Here is a 16,886-nt window from a genome sequence, read left to right on the forward strand (position 1 = left end):
ATTGTATGGAAATAACAGTAGGAAGTGTACAGTCTCATTTGAACAGTGTCATGTAAGCCGTGCTGTATCGGCTGAGAGCACGGGTGACCTGACGGCCTCGGGACCCTGCGGGGGAATGGGCAGAACATAATTCATCGCACCTGTCGTTAATAACCCTCTTCTGTATCTGCCCACATAACCAGGCCAGGCTGGGGTATTCAGGAAGAAGACCGTGGAGTGTTCGAGAGAGCTAAGTTTGAGAGAATTCGCCAAGGCCGGATTTATTGCCGAGTCGTGACTGCCCGCGGTTAATTCAATTGCTTATTATTGTTGTTTATTGTAAACTAGACTATTACAGCAGCCGACGATCGCTAGGTTGTCCGGTCCTACTCCGCACACCTATTAGTGCAAATGGAAGTGTGCACGAGTGAGTAGTGAACATACTATTGTTTAAGTAGCCTTTGTGGACGCTTTCTTTGAGTGTTTTCATATTTCGAAGTGACTTTAGCTTTTCCTTTGACTTTAAGAGTGGACTGTTTTTCAGATCCCTTTTTCTTACTTTATAAAAAGAAAAGAGCATTCTTCTTCGCTTGGTGTCTCGTTATTTCCACCACGCGCTTTGTGTTTAGGGTCGGAACCCCCAACCGATCACACAGCCTTATCCAGCACAGACGCTTCCATCACAGAATTTCAATTTACACAAAAGCTAAAATTGAAAAACACAGTGCATGTCAGCATAGCAGCCCAGTGAAAGTTTTCACTGAGCTGGTGAACAGATGGCATCATGCATATTTATGCAAACTCATGGAGTCCAGGTGACGGGTGTGACACCTCGTACATCTCAATAACATTTCATCAATAGAGGTGTTTCAGAAAACTGTAATCCCAGTCCGGTAGACTCACACATTATCAAACTCTAGATTAGGGATATGCAAATCTAGCATGTTTTTTTCTGTTCTACTTGATAACTAATGGCAGCATAAGATCACTAAGAAAACCCCTATTTTTCAAAAGGGCATGGTGGAGCCAACATTTTCTGGATTTTGGTCTGCCAGTCAAGAGATCAAGATCTTCCCAAAACATCTGTTCGTCTGTAGATCAAGTTAAGTGCACGTATCATTCGTTGAGCACAGCCGCTCCTCAACCAGTAGACACCAGGCTGCTCTGGGAAATAGCTTTTGTGAAATAATGTTACATGAAACCTGAACCAATGTCTGCAAGACCACAAAAGAGTAGGACACCCCATAGAAATTATCATTTTTTATATTTTGATATTTAGCTAATCTCCAACCCTATTCACTGATAAAGGAAACCAAATGTAACATACTACACCAAAAAAATTGTGAAAAAAGTTAAAGTTAGTACACCCCTACCCTAACCATCACATGAAATGTCAAAAAATTTAAAGCAGGTTCGCCAAAGCAGGTCCTAATCATTAGAAAACCATTAGAGAGTAACTTGGGAGGGTCTCTTGCCTAAAGACGAGAAACAATCTAATTTGGGATAAGGATAGGATAGGTCTTTCCATCAATTGCAGCCCAAGAGCTGACTGAAAGATGCTTTTCTGCCTTAGGGCCTGCCAACCTACAATCATTGAGTCAACCATAAAACCCATATTGTACGAGTGAATTCTTGAGGACAATGTGAGAACACGTGGCAAAAAGCTGAAGCTGAACTAAACATGAATGTTGCAACTGTGATGCCAAACACTGCTAAAACATGGTCCAAAATGTAGAAATGGAGGGTTATGGAATGGCAGAGTCAAAATCCAGATCTCAATCCTATAGAAACACTGAGGGGGGATTTCAAGAAAGCCCTGAAATATGACACAGTTGAAGCAGTACTGTAAAGAAGAGTGAGCAAAAAAAAGAAGAGTGAGCAAAAAAAAAAGTCGACATAAGAAACTGACAGTAATAAAAATGTGCTACATTAAGACCAGCTATTGAAGCAAGGGATGTACTTTACTGCACTATGAAAGTGTTTACCTGTCAATAGTGTTGTACTGAACATTATATACCCACATGTGCAAACAGGTAAAAAACTAAGAACGTTCCATGGGATGTATATCGTAGTACCTACTTATTCAAAGGACTGCACAGTAGAGCATAGCATAACGTTAAAAACACCACAGATTTCAATCGTGAATGATGCATCTTCAAGGCTTAACATCCATTACGTATTAATTCTGTAAAATAGCCTTTTGTTCAAAATCACTTTCAATTCATATGATATGTAGTTTGAATCTTTTTGAGTCATGTAATGTTTTTTTCACAGTGGTCTACAGTTTGTACATTTAGTTAATTTTAGAACAGATGGTTTTCACAAACAGCAGCAAAGCTTGTGTATATTAACAAGCCAATACCTTGAATATTTTGTGTGGATGGAATCCTCAGATATGTGCCTCGGGGTGAGTCTGGTAAATGGAAACAACACTCACAGATTCCCTTTTCAGAGTTGACGACAGTGCATTGAGTAGCCTTGAACAGAATTAGTATAGCTACTAGATCTGTAGGCTACATGCTTCCAAGGTGTGATGTCATAACTTAGGAATAACAACATAACTGTTGTGATGATATTGTGGAGTCATAGCATGATATTTTAAGAGATTGCAGATACTTCCCTATTCCTCCATGCTCCCACCTGCCATGCAATATTTAGGGATTATTGACTGACCAAGACGATCTACTGGCAATGCTGAAAAGCAATGGCTGTTTCAACCCCTCCCCCTCCAAACTAATCTCAAGTCCAATATAAGGTGACGGCAAATGAATTTGCTGAGCTTAACTCAGCATGAATAAAAAAAGGAAGGGACGAGCCCAGACTGAAGGAGACCCTCCAGTATCCATTCAACTGAGATTGTAATCCTCACATACAGCTCTCCCCAGCCTGGTCTTACACACCAGTCAGATCACACACTTCTAGATCAGCTAACACAAGTGTCTTCTAGAATTTATTTATTCAAAACATAGGGATGCACCGATATCAGCTAGCAAAATGGTATCATCGCTTCATAGGCAAAAATGTAATAACGGATTCTAGGCTGTAATAACTGAAATCATTTGGCCAATTATTTCAGAGCAATTGCACTTTCGTCTGTACAGGTATCCAATATGCTCCAGTGATTTTTATAAGAATGTTTATTTTGTCATGTGTCCTATTGTTTTATTGCTATTATTTTCTCTCCATTGCCCTTTTGATGAAAGCCTTTATTCATAAGTATATTATTCATATCCAGGTATTGTACTATGTACAATTACAGAAAGAGAATGTGTTTATTATCAGATCATTTATACATCAGACGCATCACCAGAAGCAACGTTTCTATTTAATTTATGCCAGGGTACACAGGGTACACATGGTACACATGGTACACATGGTACACAGGGTATACATGGTACACATGGTACACAGGGTACACATGGTACACAGGGTACACATGGTACACAGGGTATACATGGTACACATGGTATACATGGTACACATGGTACACAGGGTATACATGGTATACAGGGTACACAGGGTACACATGGTACACATGGTACACATGGTACACATGGTACACATGGTACACAGGGTATACATGGTACACATGGTACACAGGGTATACATGGTACACATGGTACACAGGGTACACAGGGTACACAGGGTACACATGGTACACAGGGTATACATGGTACACATGGTACACAGGGTATACATGGTACACAGGGTACACATGGTACACATGGTACACATGGTACACATGGTACACATGGTACACAGGGTACACAGGGTATACATGGTACACATGGTACACATGGTACACATGGTATACAGGGTACACAGGGTACACATGGTACACATGGTACACAGGGTATACATGGTACACAGGGTATACATGGTACACATGGTACACAGGGTATACATGGTATACAGGGTACACATGGTACATATGGTATACATGGTATACAGGGTACACAGGGTACACAGGGTACACAGGGTATACAGGGTACACAGGGTATACATGGTATACAGGGTACACATGGTACATATGGTATACATGGTATACAGGGTACACAGGGTACACATGGTACACATGGTACACATGGTACACATGTTACACATGGTACACATGGTACACAGGGTATACATGGTACACATGGTACACATGGTACACATGGTACACATGGTACACATGGTACACAGGGTATACATGGTACACATGGTACACATGGTACACAGGGTATACATGGTACACATGGTACACAGGGTACACATGGTACACAGGGTACACATGGTATACATGGTACACATGGTACACATGGTACACAGGGTATACATGGTACACATGGTATACATGGTACACATGGTACACAGGGTATACATGGTATACAGGGTACACAGGGTACACATGGTACACATGGTACACAGGGTATACATGGTACACAGGGTATACATGGTACACATGGTACACAGGGTATACATGGTATACAGGGTACACATGGTACATATGGTATACATGGTATACAGGGTACACAGGGTACACAGGGTACACAGGGTATACAGGGTACACAGGGTATACAGGGTACACAGGGTATACAGGCTACACAGGGTACACAGGGTACACAGAAAAACACATCAGTATTGTAAGTATACGACAGGACAGGAAGGACTGTGGCTCCATGCACAGAGAGCAAAGTTTATTTAGCACAAAGACAAGACAGAAAAGCTTGGTCAAGCAGGCAATGGTCAAAACACAGTAAATCTAAAATGGCAAAAGGTACAAAAGGAGCTGGCAACAAACGTATTCTAGGTCCAGCAGGGTCTTACAGAAATGATATAGATCCCAGGCTGAACTTGGAAAAGGCTCAAAACTTGGAAAAGGCTCAGTATGTCATATCTAAACAAGACAATAACTCACAGAGAGAGACAAACAGCCTGACTTGAGCTACACTGCGTAACACCAAGTCAATTACACTACAGGGATGTCAGTCTGTCCAGTTAGGAAGCAGAAGCAATTGTGAATCAATGTCACCTGTTTTGGTGCAAATGAATGTGACCACAGGTGCACTGGAGAGGCAACAGCAAGACAACCCCCAAAAAGGGAATGGTTTTGCAGGTGGTGGCCACAGACAATAATCTTACACTTCCTGATTCTGCTCTAGTTTTGTGTTTTGCTAGTGTCCTTGTCACTACTGGTAGCATGAGGCAGTACCTGCAGCCCATTCAGGTTGCACAGGTAGTCCAGCTCCTCCAGGATGACACATCCATAAGTGTCATCGCACGAAGGTTTGCTGTGTCTCCCAGTACAGTCTCAAGAGCCCTGGAGGAGATACCAGGAGATGGGCCGTTACAAAAGGAGAGCTGGACAGTGCCGTAGAAGGGCATCAACCCAGCAGAAGGACCTTTGTGCGAGAAGGAACAGGAGGAGCACTGCCAGAGCTCTACAAAATGACCTCCAGTGGCTGCTGGTGTGCATATTTCTGACCAAACAATCAGAAACAGACTCCATGAGGGTGGCATGAGGGCCCTACGTCCTCTAGTGGTACCTGTGCTCACAGCACAGCACTGTGCAGCTTGATTGGCATGAGAGCAGGTTTACACTGAGCATGTGACAGACATGAAAGAGTCTGGAGACGTCGTGGTGAACGTTACGCTGCCTACAACATCATCCAGCATGACCAGTTTGGTATCCTTGGAAGGTCGTCCAGACCTCCACATGCTAGCCAACTTTACCCTGACTGCTGTTAGGTACCGGGAAGAAACCCTCAGTCCCAACGTCAGACCTTACGCTGGTGCATTGGGCCCTGGGTTCCTTCTGGTGCAGGACAATGCCAGCCTCACGTGGGCTGCTCGTGGACGACGAAGGCATTGATGCCATTGCCTGGCCCTCACGTTCCCCATACATGAATTCAATTGAGAACCTCTAGGACGTTATGTATTGATGCATCTGACGCCACCAAGTAGCGTCACAGACTGTCCAGGAGCTCACTGATCAAGGTTTGGAAGGAGATCCCCTAGGACACATACCGCCGTCTCATCAGGAGCATGCCCAGACGTTGTTGGGAGTGCATACAGGCACGTGGGGTCCATACACATTATGGAGTCACTTTATGAGTTGCCGTGATGAAATTCACCCAAGTTGGAACAGGCTGTGATTTCAATTTCACTTTACTTTTTTAAGTGTTCATCAAGACTCAGTGTGATTTAAGTGTTCCCTTACTTTTTAGCAGTGTATATAGGTACAAACCGGTAAACATAATCAAGACTAATGAAAATAGAACCAAGCATAGAAAAAACACATAAAATGAAAAAACAAAAAAACATAGATCTGCAAAAGAGAATAGAACCTTACAAGTATCAATATTGGTATATGAATGTCGGCTGTCAGTTTTCAGCAAATTATGTTCTTATTACTGCATCCCTAATGTTAGTACGAAGCATAATCACTGATTATAAAATATAAAAACATTTGCCCAATCAAATGCAGGCCACTAATCAGATAAAAGAGCTTCACATACTGAAAGAGTGATGCTGATTACTCGCTCAGATGCTTTATTTGAGACTGATGAGTCTCAGTCAAATAAATAATCAATATTAAAATATTTTATTTGGACGGACGAGGAGATATGGGAGGGTGATGGCACTGGAACAGCAACCTACATGGAAAAGGCATTCCTTTTAGCAAAAAATCTGATGATTAGGCCAGGTAAATAGATTGCCTATTCAAACATCCTTTTCAAAATCTAACAAAATGATAGCCTTCTGGTGCTGCTTATCTCCTTGTAGCTAGGCACATGCATTCACTGGACCTTTCAAATCTGTAAATGTGAAAATCAACTAAAAATGATACACGAACCGCACACATCCCACTGTCACACATGTTCACCACCCATTGTATTTAATTGTATGTCAACTTTGTGAAGACATGGGGTATTCTGAACCTTTTCTGTGACCATTCTGTATGTTGTCAACCACTACCAGCGCCATAACCCTGAGTCATTCCTTCCAGGTGTTTGTCAATTTACCTTAAGAAAAACCCTAACCCAACTTAATTCTGATTAAGTTGAAGATGTTTTTATGGTTCTATGTCGATTTTGAAGTGTTTCTCTTTAAGAGAAACAGACGAGCCGGCTATTTGAAAACATTGGGAATGCTTTTTACTGGTGGCTTGATGAAAATTATTTACTAAAGATCAAAAATAAGGTATTGATGAAACTGTGTCAAACACTCAGAGCCAAACCACTGTAACTCCTTAACACTTCAGAGATGGAGACGTACAAGCTGAAACAACAGTCACTCCATAATGCTTTGGTGACAATTATATTTCGATTTGTTTCTGAGAGTGACAGTGATTTTCATGTCACAGAGGTGGTGGTGATGTATTTGCATGGTCCAAGGATATTCACATTTGCCTAGTTCAAACCATGAGTTGGCCATTCTTGCTTGCCCATGCTGCACCCACACAAACCTCACCCTACAGCACTGTCCCTTTAGTCACTACATCCGTCCCTCCCAGGGTGAAGTCAGAGCCATGTTACTCCCAAAACCCAACAACACTGTAGGCCAGTTTCAGTGGCAGCTGATGAAGGCATCCCACCTTCAATTTAATTCAGCTCTAAAACACATAAGTGTTGTTTTTTATTCCTCTGTCTTCAGAGAAATCAATGTGTCTAATACATAAATAATGATAAAACACGCTTTGACTAGACAATCATTCAGGGCTGTATGTAATACATTTTTTGCCATAATTTGAACAGGGAAATATGAGTACTAAATGATTTTGTTCATGTCCTGTGATTCACTTAAATTAACAGACATTGTTGAAATTCAGTTTTAACATCAGGATTCAGTTATTCACCTGCATTCTCTACAAAGTGTATTTTAAAGAGCCCTACATTATGAAAACATGTTCTTCCTCTGGAGATAATACTGTTGATTTAGCCTGTAGGGAGGAGGGGGGGGGTGTTGTGATATTATGATTAATGTACAAAATCCAGAGGGTTTTCAGTTGCCTAGACACAATGCAGACAAATACATCTGTGGTAGCATGGAGATCTGGTGGCCCTAATATCACCAGGGACTCAAGGAATTCTTAGGCATAAAAAAATGTAATGTCTGTTTACACTATTAACTTTTCATGTGAGGGTGAATGCGCCATGCATAAATAAAAATCTAAAAATTAAGAGCTATTAGAGACATAAAGTACAACAAAGAAAATAAGAAGAAATGTCTGTGCACTGTGGAGTGATAAGGTCTGCGAAGCGCCTGCTGTGAGGATTCCAAGGCACAGCGAAGAGAAACCATTACGCCGGCCTCCTTGAGAAAACCCCACACAGGTATGTCTAAACGTGTACAACGTTGAGTAAGGAGAGCAGACAGAGCAAGCTATTTGCTGATATATTACCATACTTATTCACAACAGCAGCAATAGGTCGGAGAGAGGAAGCACTCGTACATGAACATGAAATGAAACACAGAACCAAAATTGTTTTATGTAAATTGTCTTTGTCTATATGCCACCTGCTGGCTTTGCTTTACAAGCCATGAATAACGTGATCATCCAATGACTGTTGTGGGAAACCTGAAGTTTAATTTTTCGCCTGAAACCATTGAGTATTACCCATGAAGTAAAGTATTGAGCTTGATCAAAACTACAAGGTAATGTAACACCTCAATGGCTGAACAACGCTGTCCTAGAGTGATTTTGTTAAATCACATCTAGGTTTTTTGCAGTAGGTCACGGCTAGTACGATTCAGCACCTGTGGAGGTTTGTAAATAACCCGTATTGTACTCTGCATGGTCTCTGCTGAAACACATTTGAAATACAAGTCCTGCACACTAAACACCAGGATGTACCGTACCGAACAGCTGGTGGGAATTCAGACTTTCCTCTTTGGCCCTCTGACTGATGTCTAAGGATCTCTTGTGTTCTATCCTTTTGTTAAAAAGAAGCCTTTTAAAAAGGTTCATCAAAGGCAAATCCTTTAAAGGTACAACTATACAACTAAGCTTAGAGTTAAGGGCCACGTCAGCTTTCAAAATTCAGCTGAGGGCCATGTAGCGTTTTGAGTGGTTTCTTCATCAGAATAAGTTGTAAGACGTTAGTAGCTATGTTTTCAAAATAACCTTGAATATTTCTAGTGTCCATTTTATCCCATTGTTTAAGCCACTGCAAAGGCAAAAGTCATGTTCAGCATGCTAGTGTAATATATGAAGCATGGCTTGTTATGTACAGTATATTGTTGGAAGATTAATGTCCCCACCCCAGTTTAAACATGGCCTTTGTCCAATCCAGATTTGTCCTAATACAAATGATGAAAACCCCAAACCAGAAAGATTTGTAGCTTAACCCGATCCACAAGTGGATCCTAACCCAACCCCTAACTGTCCTCCATTGTCACATATTGCTGTCAAAACTCAGAGGGTGACAGAATGGCTACAGGTTTTTGAAACATATCAACATCGGGACAAACTTATTTAATGAATGATGCAATTCAAGGTCCACTTTTAATAAAAACAACATGAAATAGAAATTGACCAATTCCTCCTATTGTTTTAGAAAAAATTAACCTAATTACAAAGAAATGATTTAGGATACTTCATTATTTCATTTTGCGTATTTGTCAAGAATAAAAAAATAATACATAAACAAATGGTTTTGTCTTAAATTGAGCAAGCTAAAAAATGACACAATGCCTTATGGAATTTCACCTCACTCTTGGAAGCTGCATTGTTGTACACTCAGTGGAAGGGGCCACAGGAGGGTCTAATCCCCTACACACGTGATCAATTTCGTTCTCCCTGCAATTGAGACACTTGTTCAAATAGTGGGCATAGAGAAAAGACGCAGTGCACGCCCTTTGGGGGCCCTGAGAAAAATTTGATTTGGGGGACCCCTCTAGCAGTTTGGGGCCCCCTAACGGTCAAGGGCCCTAAGCGGCTCCCTATGTCAGTTGTGCCTAGGGCTGGCCCTGTGAAGAGGGCTCCATTAGGGATACAGTATATGGGAAATTCCATTGTTATGACATTTTCACCAACAATCTAAATTAAATTGCATCACAGAAAAGTATATTTTTGTAAAACACTATGAAGAAAGTTTAGACACAAAATTACAGTATATAAAGTAATCCCACTTTATGTTAACCAAACAACAAAACTTGCATTAAGGATGTGAAGGAAAAGGACATGCATTTTTGTTAGACAAGACACATTGATAAAATCTATGAATATTACATTCTTAAGGTAGAATATTATTAGCCACGTTCAAAAGTCTTGGCTGCATTCAAAAGCTAAAATCATGAAAACATAAACATTTCTTATTAGTTAAAAGACTTGAGGAGACTGTTTGACTGTTACAGATGTCACATTCTCCGTTACGGAATTTACATTAGAGTTAACCTGAAATCAGTTCAAAGGAACATAAAATTACCAAAAATAAGCTAAATAAATGTATTTAAAGTTTTTTTCATGCTGAGGTTGATCTTTTTCCGTAACTATCCCCAAATTAAATGAGTGCCTTGACAGATTCTTGCTGTTTAGGCTACATGCAAAAGATGTCCAGAAGTGATTGGCATCCTTTTATCAATGTTTCAACACTTAAATCAGCAGTAGAATCTGAAAAATGCTTTGAAAGGATTATTGTTTTCCATGTTCATTTTTCAATTCTAACAGCAATACTCCGCATAGGACTATTACCGCAGAAATGCCTCTAGAGCTCTGAAGGTCATCTCACTTAGACCTTTACATTTTCAAATGCAAAACAATTCCCCATGTAACCATAGAGAACGTCTATGTCCGTAACCAAGTCTCTTTATGTCCCTTTTCACTTACAAGGCACTGGAGCCTTTTTAAAGACCTTGTAAAGACCTTTGTCTTTACGACGAGCCCACCTGGTGCAAGATTATTTTATTCTGCAAAAGCAAAACAAGCGTCTCAGGTGAGACAGCTCTGTGACTGGCAGCCAGGAGTCATGCCATCGGTGGGTAGTTCATGAGTATCATTAGTGTTGCAAAATGCTAAGAGTGTAAAGCAGTGGGGGGAATGAAAGTAAGGGCATTCACGGTGGAGTAACCCGGAGTAACAAGGCTGGGCATCAGGATTCTGAGTGCGTTCTGGAGAATAGAGTGTGGCGCTGGGCTAATCAGACGCTAACAGGGAGGGGGAGAGTGACGCGCAGGAAGCACAGCGTAGGCAGGAGAAACATGAAGGAGCCCTGTCAAGGCACACTAGCAGAAAGGAAGAAACATACCTACCAGTGGCAGAGGATCACTGCAGAACCTTCAGCCCATTCAGGGGGAGTCTGACTGTGAATCCTTGGCTTTTCAGGGCTAACCTTCACTTTCGCTGGCATTCGTGGGGTTGCTTGACCTTTTCAGTCAGTTTCACAAGCTGCATTCAGACAGCTACCGCACGTCGTGAAAGACGAGTGCCTTGCAGTACATGGCAAAATGGGATCATTCTTTTGAAAGATACAAAACAACTACAGAGCCTGGTCCGACCTAGGAGAATTCCAGCAAGGACAAAAGCTCCTGTGCACTTTCAATACAATAACCGTTTTTGCCTCCATTTGAAAATGTGCCCACATCTTTCTTGTAATGTTCAACAGGTAGTTTATACATTGCTAAACTTCATGTATTGGCCTTTCAAGATATTAATATGACATACTCTGTGATCAGCGCTTGATTGAAGCTAATGACCCAAAGTACAGCTTCAAACTATGCAAGAACTGCAGTATTTAGGGAAGAGGCAGTCTGCTGGTATTCTGTCTAGCACAGTAACCGGACCTCAACTCTATTGAGCTGTTGTGGGAGCCGCTTGACTGTATGGTCGGTAAGAAGTGCCTCAAGCTAATCCAACTTGTGGGAGGTGTTTCAGGAAGGATGGAGTGAAATCTCTTCAGATTACCTCAACAAATTGACATGTTGAAATATAACAATTCAAATAACAGTTCAAACCTAAATCTTTTTTTTTGGATAGTGACATCAAGTGCATATATATGCAAGGCTGTAATTGCTGCAAATGGTGGATTCTTCGAAGAAAGCAAAGTTTGAAGGAACAATTATTTCAATTAAAAATAATTATTGCAAACCTTGTCAAAGACTATATTTGCTATTCATTATGTTATATTTCTATGTGACCGTGAACATTTGTATGGTAGTGTGTGGGTGTATATATAGTGAAATGTTACCCATAATATATATATACAGTTTTCGTAACAAATCTTAACTCACCATAGCAGCAATGGTTTTCCTACCTGAGCTTATCATATGCGGCTCAATTACTCAGTGTCAACCGCATGCTAATTGGCCACGAGTCAGGTTTGAATTTCACACGACAATAAAAAAAAAACAAGTACGCAGTCCGCAGAGTACAAACTGGAACTCCCAGACATTACAATAGAAGAAAGGCTTGCTAAGGTGTCCTATAGCATAGTGCTTCATCAATTAGCTTTTCACACTTTACTGAACAGAGACAGTGGGGAAAGATAGAGGAGATCATCTTGGCTGAAAGAGCACTGGGCCAGAGTCTTACCCTAACCCTAACCCTAACCCTAACCATAACCCTAACCCGTGGAACATTTGCGGCAGAGGCTCAGACCGCCGACTCCACGCTAGGCCACGCCCTGTGCCTTACTTAATCGTGATTAGGATAATGCCTTTCGATTAAACCGTGAGAAATCCAACCGATGTTCCGTGTTGACCCCATCCGTTTGTGAGACAAATGTGCCCCCCGTCACTACGTGACCAATGTGGGTAAACCTAGTCGGGGGGGGGGGGCTAACAGCGAGCACCCATTACATAATGAGGCTGTAATTCCTCTTTACTGTACATGACTGACGCATACTTGACCATAAAGGTAGCCCGCAGAATTCACATCACCCCGTGTTCCTCTGGTTAACTGGGTATCAGTTTGAAAGTAAGCCATTGCTGGGTGAATTTGAACTGCTGCTTGCAGGGAGAGAGAACAGAACGAATCCCTGGAAGTTTCCCCTGAAATATGTCTCTGGACATTGAGGGCTTGGTTCGTGGGGGATATTATAATATATCTATTGATTATTTGATTATGTTTGATGTAGGGATCAATTAGATTAACACAGAAACACTTCAGCTTTAACACGGATCAGCTTCGATGAAAGCAGGGGTTTCTTAAGGTATGTGTAATCTTCACAAGAACAACGGTTCAACAGACTTTGTCTTTCAAGCAGTGAACAGACTTCAGCATCATTATTACGACTGGAATAAGCCCTTCATTATACTCCTTCATTTCAGCAGTCAGTGGTCTTGTGCACACCCACTGAAATGTCATTCATTATTCCTGTGTGTACCATTCATAATCCATAGCTATCAAAAAGCGTCAACCTGTTCTCTCTTGTCCACCTTAGTGGCACTAATTCCAGCACCTGACGCCGGGTTTCAAATGGAATGTCATCAATGACAATGATCCTTTACTATAATTGACCTGAATAATGTATGCAAAAATCAGAAGAGAGCTTCGCTGTTTAACAAAATGCCCCCAAAATTTATAAGCTGCGCAAGTATCCTGTCATGACAGAAGAAGACCAAAGCTTTTTTATGTTCATTCTGATAATAACATTTTGGCCTTGACTGTATGACGAAATGTAAGTTTACCAGATTACAAAGGCCATTGCCATTTCTCCACTGCTCATTAAATCTCACGTTATTTTGCAATCAATGCATTCAATTTAATAATTTCATCTTTATGTATATATTTTCAACTCAGACTCCTTCATAACTATTGTGCTAACTGCAGTCAACCTTTACTAGCACCCACCAATTCCATACAATTATTTACTCTAACAAGTATTTCTTAATACATTTTACAACCTCATTATTTGTATCTTAATAGGAAAAATAACTGATTTATGTTTCCCTGTGGCAGCTGTTATTCTAATTAGCTTCTTTCTAAACTATGTCTTTCATACTCCAACCTGCCCTAAATACATATGAATAAGGACACGGAACTTCACAAAGAGAGATCTTGCGTGCATCAAAAGTTCTTAATAAGATACTTTACCTGCGAGGCACTCAATGAGTGACTGCAGCACCAGCAGTTTCCATAGCAACGTCATCTTCAGTTTTGTGGGGTCAAAGTAGACTCACATCCAATCACAAATGTATGGAATCCTTTTGGTACCTTTCTGGTTCTTCGCGCTGTTTGAAAAAGAGAGAGGAAATAAATACCATGATAAGATCCAGAAAGACAGAGCTTTTATCTTTATTAACACTTGAGAAAAGTACTATCTACTGCACATTGGTTGAACATTAAGGGAACTGAAGGAATATAATGGAATTCCTCACTGCTGATAACATGTCAAGGACTAGGACAATGCTTTTCAAAATGTTAACCTTCACAGCAGCTTGCAGACTTCTAAAAAGATTCATTTCGATCAGAACAATTATGGCTGTATCAGAAATCAAGCCTTGAATAAAATGTGTATAGACATCTCCCTGAAAGTATGTCAGTGAAGAACTTCAACAAATTATACACTAATATAATACAAACCATAAACTAATTGACTAAATATTTTATTTCTCCAAATCTATATGAAATGTACCTCTCATGGGCAGAGTTGGTATAAGAGAGAGTTGCTGATGGCCTTGTTCAGACAATCCATCTTACATGACATTGGGAGCCGCACCCTTGAACGTGCATATCAACCGTAACCATATCAACACAGAATAAGTTAATAACTATTATTTGTCTGGTTCATAAATGTTGCAAGTTGCAGCCAGAGATAGGGGCTTAAAAAACTCCAGTTATCCCACTTAAGTGTCATCGTCAAATGGGTTTTACTCCCCAGCAGAAATACTTGGGGTATCTCCATGGAATCACTACCCAAACCTCAAAAGCCTGTTCTCTGTGTCCTCTGGGCCATCCAAGTGGAGGACAGTACAGCCCCGGGGGGGGGGGGATACAAGTAAAATCAATGCAATCCAGAGACACAGTGGCGGAACTTTTAAAACATTAGCTTTCGGCCCCCTGCTGCCATAAAAACAATGCAATACAGCTTCATTTCAATCAGGAAACTTCCCTCTCGTTACATCCGGTAGATTAGTATTGAATGGTGAACACTTAGACATTACTGGGGTTTTGATGTATGGCCTTTTGTTATTGTCTGCCTTTGAATATGCATTACATCTAGTCATATTTCTGCTGTTGAAAGACAAATATGATCCAATTACGGATTTATTCAGCAGCTGACACAATCAATTGCTGCATTGTTGAAATTTGAATTACAAATTTCCCTTTTATCTCAGCTGCTCAATACCCCCAAAAAACAACATCCTTTCTGAGAGGAGGGAAGAACATGCAGTCAGACCCATAATTATTGTATTGTACTGAGCTAAATTTCATGCAAGAAAAAGGAAATTATCACTTTTTTTTTAAAAATGCAAATGCCCAGTGGAAGACATTTAAACAGCAGCGGCCCTTGGATTTAAACTGGTTGATTCTGACATCTAGCTTACTGGCCCACTACACCAGTAGTGGTGTTGGCATAGAAAAGCAAAAGATGCAGCAGAACTCCATTGATTTAAGATCCTTCTCAACACTCATAAAACATCATGGCTGTTCACCCGTAACTTTGTGCATGTTGATATTACTGCATTATTGCATTTATTTTTTTAGCAGTTCTTCAATCAAGGTTGCCAATACTTGTGAACCCATCTGTTCATTGTGTATCTCGACTAGGCCTTCTTAAAGACAAAATAATTATGAGCTTATAGGAGAGTTTTTCTTTTTAAGGGCTCTTGAAGGTTAGTACCGAATTGCAAGGAATTGTCATTGACTAATTGGTTCATGTGCTGATGTTTACACCTTTGCTGGTTCATGTGCTGATGTTTACACCTTTGCTGGTTCATGTGCTGATGTTTACACCTTTGCTGGTTCATGTGCTGATGTTTACACCTTTGCTGGTTCCTCTTGTGTGAGGATAAAGGTATGTTTAAATCAGTAAAAGACTATATAGTCAACTTTTTTTTTTAGACACTGAGGTTTGTCAACAGAGATATAATTCAGTCTAATGGAAATACTGTACATACAAAATGACAAAATTGTAGGGTTGTGACAGTCATGGAATTTTGGATGATGATTATTGGCAAAAATATTACTGGCATTATCATCATTTTCACAATATCCGAGTGTCATTTGAACCTTAGTAAAGAAATTGAGTTGTCTTTACAGTGTGTTTGTCCAGTGTTTTTCACTGCACTGCCCTGTTAAGCACATTCATGACATTTTATAACAACGCAATTGAATGTCAGTTTTCTTAAGGTGTCTGTGCACACTATAACGGTCAATGGCATTACTATGACATGGCATGGTTATGAATGTTTTCATGTTGTTTTCTTGCTATCGATAAGGAACATCATTCACTATCACACACAATAACATTTAGCCTTAGCCCTGACTTGACCCTTGCCATCTTCGAAGGATGCAACATTCAGAGATTTGGCCTCATTTGTCTGACCTGTGATTATATATTCTGGTGTTTTTTGCACTTGAAGTGCTTTGCAATATAATTTCTGTGAATGACTTTCATTGTTAAAGTTATTAAATATGTAATAATGTTACAGAGAGGTTAATAAATTATAGAAACTCAGTTTAGACCATCTGGCATGTAGACACAATATAACATACAATAACATATGACAGATGTTGATATGCCGACTGTTAAATATCAGTTGTTATTAACAGTTGTCATTACAAGGAATATGACAACAGGATAAGCAGCCTATAATGCCCATTATAACTAGTTGTGTAACATCTTCCGACATTACTCATCACTATTTAAAAATATGTATAGAAAACATTTTAGAATGTGTATATAGCTGTCCTACAGTATAACTGTTACAAAGATGTTATTAAATGAATGTAACTACCCCAAATCTGGGGTACTTATATC

General features: G+C 40.3%; 1 protein-coding gene across 6 annotated transcripts in view; it reads right to left on the bottom strand.

Annotated features, from left to right (window-relative positions):
* Positions 1 to 16,886, bottom strand: part of cntn4 (contactin 4) — a 176,126-nt gene that overhangs the window by 138,143 nt on the left and 21,097 nt on the right. For all 6 annotated transcript variants that reach the window (XM_029113738.2, XM_029113735.2, XM_029113736.2 and 3 more), the window contains one exon: positions 13,997 to 14,133. In XM_029113738.2, the coding sequence (XP_028969571.2) occupies positions 13,997 to 14,051 (55 nt within the window). In that variant the 5' untranslated portion in view covers positions 14,052 to 14,133. The remainder of the gene's footprint in view (positions 1 to 13,996; positions 14,134 to 16,886) is intronic.

Source organism: Esox lucius, chromosome 17 (genome assembly GCF_011004845.1).
Source record: "Esox lucius isolate fEsoLuc1 chromosome 17, fEsoLuc1.pri, whole genome shotgun sequence".
In the NCBI taxonomy this organism is placed as follows: domain Eukaryota; kingdom Metazoa; phylum Chordata; class Actinopteri; order Esociformes; family Esocidae; genus Esox; species Esox lucius.